The sequence below is a fragment of the Oncorhynchus nerka genome, linkage group LG10, assembly GCF_034236695.1.
Source record: "Oncorhynchus nerka isolate Pitt River linkage group LG10, Oner_Uvic_2.0, whole genome shotgun sequence".
Classification (NCBI taxonomy): Eukaryota; Metazoa; Chordata; class Actinopteri; order Salmoniformes; family Salmonidae; genus Oncorhynchus; species Oncorhynchus nerka.
This window is the reverse complement of record NC_088405.1, coordinates 95941710-95949029: the sequence shown is the minus strand read 5'-3', so window position 1 is coordinate 95949029 and position 7320 is coordinate 95941710. Positions and strand designations below refer to the sequence as shown.

Below are 7320 nucleotides of genomic sequence, written 5' to 3'. Positions count from 1 at the left end.
ACCAGCACAACGGATTTTTTTTCTTTTGGACTAAATTATTTAGCCTGCAGAAAAAGTGGTTGAAACTATTTCATGGTCCGTTGATCAATTTGCTATTTTCCAAATAATGTTTCGGTCTTTGGAGGAATAGTGTATGACGTAGCTTTACTGCGCATGCAAATAATAGAACAAATTGATATTGTGAGGAAATTAGTTGCTATTACAATTGCAAAAAGTATTCAAGAACTGGCGTAAACACGATGAAAATGTAAATCATAATTTGCTTGGAGTTGCTGCAATTCCCTTTTGGAGTACCGCGCATGCGCAGTGGTCCCCTGTACCTTATAAATTTTTAATGGCAATGGCTGCGTTTCTCATCTAAACATCTCATGCGAAACAACAAACCTATAAATACGACATTTCTTTGCACCTCTGACAAAAGGCGTTATCGATTTAGTAATAGTAATCGATCGATTGTGATCTACGAAAAATGGATCGGCTGTAGAATTTGAAGATAGAAGATCTGTCATTTTTAACCCTTTGCATTCCATGATCCACAAACAATCGAGGTACAGTAATTGCTTGGTTTTATGAATTACTTTAATTTGCCATGTTTTTAATGTTATCGAAACATCCATTTCTGAACATATTACTTGTAAATGAGCGCGTGGTAAGTGATTTCCTAAATGTGTTGAGAAAACGAAAGCTTTTGTGTCCAGGATTGTCTGCAAAATACAACGAACAACTAACTGATTCATATATTTCGCTGAAAAAGAGGGTAGGCATTACTAGGCAACTGTGATGTGGGAATGCTAGTCATTTTAACTCTCATTGTAACATTGAGTCTTTATCATAACGAGCTGCACCATCCCTGCACGTTCAACGAAGCTAGCATTGGATGTTGACAATAGACCATTACAAGAGTCAAGATATTCTATACTTTCATAGTTTAATAATTTATTATGGGTGCAGTACAGAAGTTGTCTCTCATTTGAAGTATACTACACCAGCATTGATTTGTAACAGAACAGCCGAAACACAATATGCCACTACTGACTAGTCAACTAGTTTGTGGATGAGACTGGAATAGGATTCCTGTGTCTACTCTTAACTTGCACTACTAGCATTAAACCTGTAAAAAAAAAAAAAAGGTTATTCATTACATTTGAAGTAGTTTAGCATTTTCTCAACAATGCATCTCTTGTAATCCCATTGTTTTCTCTAGCAGAAGATGATACGTCAGGTGACCAACAACAATGACTATTGCATGAGTGGCAGGCCGTCATGCCTGGCAGAGGATGGCCGACACCCCACCAGTCACTTTGACCTATGCACTGCCCAGTCCAACAAGTTCTACCAAGCTCCCCCGCCCCCTCCCTTGCAAATGACCTTGCCCCCTCTGCCCCTGCCACCCCAGAACAACCTGAAACCCATGCCTTGTCAGAGGCAGAATGGCCTCAGTGAACCTCACCCCCAGGCTGTTGGAATTACGAACAATGAAAAGCCAGAGGACTCCAAGAAAAAGAAAAACCCGGGGAGGTCTGGAAGGAGAGGAAGACCTTCGGGGACCACTAAATCGGCAGGTTACAGGACCAGCACAGGGAGGCCTCTAGGAACCACCAAGGCTGCCGGGTTCAAGACCAGCCCAGGGAGGCCCCTGGGAACGACCAAGGCAGCGGGATATAAGGTCAGCCCTGGTAGGCCCCCTGGCAGTATCAAGACCCTGTCTCGCCTCAACAAACTAGGCTATGGTACATGTAGCGCCGCAGCATTCCCCTACACTATGATGAACAAAGGCAGCCTCTGCGAACCCTCGTGCAAGGAAAAGGAGACCAACGAGTAAAGTCCTACTTTTCTCATGGCTTGTTGGAGAAATAAAAGGCTGCATGTCCTAAGTGCTGTCAAATAGAGGGGTTGTTTGTACCGTTTCCCTGGTTGAGTGTACAGATGTACTATTACTGGCATGTGCCTCTTCAGTGTGCATGCTTCTATCCAAACCGGATTTCTTTGTAATATAGAGTATAGCTTATACACTACACTGAGTGGACAAAACATAAGGAACACCTTCCTAATATTGAGTCCCCCCCCCTTTGCCCTCAATTCATCAGTGCATGGACTCTACAAGGTGTCGAAAGCGTGGCCCATGTTGACTCCAATGCTTCCCACAGTTGTGTCAAGTTGGCTGGATGTCCTTTGGGTGGTGGACCATTCTTGATACACACAGGAAACTGTTGAATGTGGAAAAACATAGCAGCTTTGCAGTTCTTGATTACAAACCGGTGTGCCTGGCACCTACTACCATACCCCGTTCAAAGGCACTTTGTCTTGGCCTTTCACCCTCTGAATGGCACGCACACATACACAATCCATGTCTCAATTGTCTTTAAAAGTCTTTAAAGGACTTTAAAATCCTTCTTTCAACTGTCTCCTCCCATTCATCTACACTGATTTCAAGTGGATTTAACAAGTGACACCAATAAGGGATCATAGCTTTCACCTGGTCAGTCTAGGTAATGGAAAGAGCAAGTGTTCTTAATGTCTTTTAATTTTTTTATTCTCAGTGTATGTGATATAGGTATAGCATATACATTATGTGATGAAGAAATGTGGGTGTACAATACACTAGAGTAGTTATTGTTTGACATGAGAAAGTAAACACATTCTTTTCCACTGAACTTCCTCCACAGAACTGTAATTCACCTAAAAGGATTCCTGTTAATCCAATCTCTATGGTTTGCAGTGTCTTTTCTCAATTAACTAATACAGTATGAATTTTATGCTGATGTTAACAGTAAAAAAAAATAAAAAACAGAACTATCCCTTAATTGGGATGTTACGAGTCTACACAAATTAATTTGAATTTGAACATGGGGAATTTGAACATTGTTGATACAAATCACAGCAGATGGTCAGTCTTTGTTGTTACTGTCAGAATGGCTACGTATTGAGGCTGTCCTACTATGAAATCTCTGTAGATAGTTTTATACTGTGAAATGGCTATTGTTTTTAAATCAACAGATCCTGAAGGTGCTATGTATCTCAGAATGTATTGACATGGTTTCTATTACGGCTGCAGAGCAAACTATTGTTTCATATGAACCACTCTATTAATAGGTCTTACACGTGACTAACATGGCCTGGGGGTGTGTTCAGCAGGACGTTGTGCAACGTTCAGATAGAAAAACAGCATGTAGAACAAACACGCCTCTCTGACACGTAGAATAAGGCATTGTGTCAGCTCTTGTTTCTATCTGCTAGGTTCCAGAACGTTTTATTTCTATCTGCTAGGTTCCAGAACGTTTTATTTCGATCTGCTAGGTTCCAGAACATTTTATTTCGATCTGCTAGGTTCCAGAACGTTTTATTTCTATCTGCTAGGTCCCAGAACGTTTTATTTCTATCTGCTAGGTTCCAGAACGTTTTGACTACTGAATGTGACCTGTTGCTGGTGTCACAGTGGTGTCTGTATGTGTTGGTCCAGTACTACACCAAATATACCAGCACAATTCCTCACAGGAAGAGATCCTCCAGTCCGTTTCATTGGGTTCCCTTCGTACTGAAACACAACATTTTACACCATTTTAATTATTATTTTCCTTATAATTTGAATATCAGACAATCAGCAACTAGTGTCTCCATAGGTGGGTGCGGAGTGTTGTTTACCTGTTAAATTGGAATTATTGATCGTTTTTGATAGCTATGATGAATACACATCAATATAGTACATGTCACTGTAATCCCAATTACATATTTACATTACCATGCATTTAAAATAATAGAGGCATACTTGCTTCGTAAGTTGTTTTTTTTGTGCTGTGATTTCTGAGGGGAACCCATGGGATGTTTTGGAGAATCAAGGTATTTTTGAGTAGGGGATATTTTTGGGAGGGGGGGGGACTTCTTATGGGAATGGCTGGGTTATTGTGTTTGGTAAATACCTGCAACATTTCCTCTAACTTGGTCTTTTTCCCCTGTTTTACCTCAGAGTAAAGGATGGTGTCAGCTGTCCTGTGTGGTCAATTGTCAGTGCAATGTTTTGTGTTATGATTTATTCTCTATCACCATCTTGAAGAAGAAGAATAATAACGTGTATAGTGCTTTTCAATACAAGAAACACATTGCTTCACATTATAAAATAATACTATTCTTTCGATTCAAATACGATCATGTTTATTATTGAATTGTGTAGAGAACTCGAGGCCTTCTCATTGAAGACCCACACAATAATTTATGCTTTGTCCATTGGAGAGATTAGTTGCATTTGGATGTAAAATAAATTATTCATTTTTTATTGAATAATGATGACATAGGGTTCAAATCAATCTACAGTGTTGTATCATCTTAACCAAAGAATCAGATGTTTTCTCTCTTCCAGTTTGAGATGTTTAAGTAAATACATGCTAGAGTAGCCCATAACAACTAATCAGATATTTTGAACAAATATAAAAATGAATCATCTTAACATATAACATTCTGTAACTTGTATTTGGGAGAGAAAGAAAAAAAAAACATGTATTTAAATCTGCTATATCTACTACAGGTATAATCAATACAATTGCTACTCAATTTCGGTTTGAAGTTGTATACAGTATGTACCCTTGCGCATCAAAGTTATATGCATTATAGTTTTTGAACACAGAAACAATAGTTGCGTATCTTGTCAAAAAGCGAAGAGCTTTTCATTTTGCATTGCAATACATTCAAAAGCCTTTTACGTAGTGCTTATGTAGCAATGTTTTATATGACATATTACATCCACTGTTTATTGCCATACAGTATTCACAATATTATAATGTTCTACTGTGTCATTACATGTATTGTAACATGCCATTCTCTTTACTGCGATGGGTTAGGTATTGACATTATAAAAACTAATGTTTGGAAAGAAATATAAATATATTAGTTCAAGTTTAACATGTTATTTTATGGTATAACGGGGGGGGGGGGGGGGGGGGATTGTACATTCTGCTTTGGTGTTTTGTGAATATTCTTGTTATTCATACATAGGTTACACCCATGTCTACATAAGTGCTGGTTACATAAGAGTATACTTGATTTCTATACCAGAGTCCTCTATTTGAGATACTTGCTTCATCACTCTGCTTGAAATATGTTTGTGAAACACAAAGCATTTTATCCACGTGGGTATTCATTTTATTGCATTCTGTCTGCATCAAATGTAATAATGCATTTATAACATTGAGTTAGTTGCACTTCAGTTAGAGGACATTTTGAACATTTATCCTGTCAACCATTAATCTTGTATATTTATCTGAACCTTTATCTTGTATCATTAGAGGCAATCATTTACTTGTAATTACTTAGGCCTATCACTGCATCCAATCAGTCAAAAATATGAAACTGAAAAAAAAACATGAATGGCTGGGAAGATTTGTTTAACCCATTTTGGAAATTGATGATCATTATTAATCATTTCTATGTCAAACTGTTTACATGGGGTTATCTTTTACTGTCCCCCCCCCGCCACAGTTTCTGCTAGATACCCGTGGCTCTGTTGCAATATCTTCTAGCAACTTATTGCGACGACAAACTTCCTTCTCAGAACGTTTTATTTCCTTCTCAGAACGTTTTATTTCCTTCTCAGAACGTTTTATTTCCTTCTCAGAACATTTTATTTCCTTCTCAGAACGTTTTATTTCCTTCTCCAGAACATTTTATTTCCTTCTCAGAACGTTTTATTTCCTTCTCAGAACGTTTTATTTCCTTCTCAGAACATGTTATTTCCTTCTCAGAACATTTTATTTCCTTCTCAGAACGTTTTATTTCCTTCTCAGAACATTCAAGTATTTATTTCAATGGAATTGTAAGGCCCATGCTACGAACACGTTGTAATCACTATGATAGGAATTTGTATTAATTGTTTTACTATCCCTGCATGATTGTTGAGTGTTGAAAGTTGTGTAATAAACTAATTATAAATATATTTCTTGAATGATAGGCTGTCATTAGATGCATTGCAATACAGCCTACATTGGGTGTATGTAATAGATTATGCTTTACAATATGATAATATCATAAAGGATATGATATCCTTTATGATCTAGTCAGGTCATTACAATATAAACATTTCAAAAATATTCAAACAAACAAAGATTTCAAACACAGCCTAGTATTGACAAAATGTCTTCTTCCTCTGTGGTATTGACCAATTCCAAAGCATAGAAATAGAATACTTAGAACAGACATCCCCTTTCAAGTCAATGACGGCACAAGTGACTCCCTAAAAACACGGCACTTTGATGAAGCTACAACCGGAAGTGGCTTTTCGTAGCAGGTTAGGAGAGCATTTTCCATAACCTTCACTTAATTATCCTAACCTGCTACGTTTATTCTCCGAATGGGTGGACGGGCGGCCATTGTGAGAGTACCTATAGCAAAGCTGGTGGATAAATGCAGATAGTTCACTCATGCCGTTTGCCATTAAAAATGGTCCGTTTCGGTCTACTTAACGGGATGGGTCTCCCATAGACACCAATGCAATAGCAGCTGGGTCTGGTCTACTTAGTTCATTGACTTTCATTGAATCAGAAAAAAACAGCGAGTGGTGTGTCGCTTCCTGTTCTGTCGCTGCCCATACGAGCAAAGCACAATGTAAAAGCAAGAAGTATACCCATCAATCTGTGCTGTGATTTTTTTGAAACAACTCAACTGACATTGCAAAGAATGCATTCCGTTGCATAAGCCACATCAGTTAGCATCATTTAAATGAACATTCTACATTACCATGGAAATTATTGCATTACAATACCAGGCAGACATTGTGAATAGACCCATGATTTTAACAGTCAAATTGCTAGGGTTAGAGGTTCCAAGGCCATTCTATTCGTTCTATTTCTATGGTCCGAAGATGGTATGATAAAGAATGCATCCCTATATACTTCCCGTTATGGTGTCTAGCGCCACTGATGCAATCTCCATTTGAAGTAGTCCATTTTCTTCACGATTAGCTGATCCCCCCCCGGATGACCCAGTTGGACATGACTCCATCAGGTTGGATCAGCAAATGAAGTTGGGAGTCCTACCCAGTTGACTACATTTCATGGTGGAAGCCCTCAATAGCGCTGCCCGTTTTAATACCACTGATAGAACAATGAGGGTTAGTTTTAAAAAGTATTTGCTAATACCACAGCCAATACGGTATTTTGGCCACTAGAGGCCTTTATCGTTCAATTCAATGGGCATTATTGGCATGAGAAAGGTGTGCTAACATTGCCAAAGCAAGTGAGGTAGATAATATACAAAAGTGAAATAAACAATATTCTCAGAACTTGTCTTTGCCTCTGTCATTGGCAATGTTCGAGATCATCAAACCCGTGATGT

The 7320-nt window shown here is 38.4% G+C and overlaps 1 protein-coding gene across 2 annotated transcripts; it reads left to right on the top strand.

The window, feature by feature from the left end:
• The first annotated feature begins 189 nt into the window (after positions 1–189).
• LOC115136253 (UPF0461 protein C5orf24 homolog) lies at positions 190–5923 on the top strand. 2 transcript variants are annotated; one of them, XM_029671852.2, is made up of 2 exons: positions 190–548; positions 1205–5923. In XM_029671852.2, the coding sequence occupies exon 2, from the start codon at positions 1211–1213 to the stop codon at positions 1820–1822; it is 612 nt and encodes a 203-aa protein (XP_029527712.1). In that variant the 5' UTR covers positions 190–548; positions 1205–1210; the 3' UTR covers positions 1823–5923. The 2 variants fall into 2 exon arrangements, with proteins under 2 accessions (XP_029527712.1, XP_029527710.1); XM_029671850.2 differs by having other exon boundaries at positions 201–548; positions 1208–5923.
• Positions 5924–7320: the final 1397 nt, after the last annotated feature.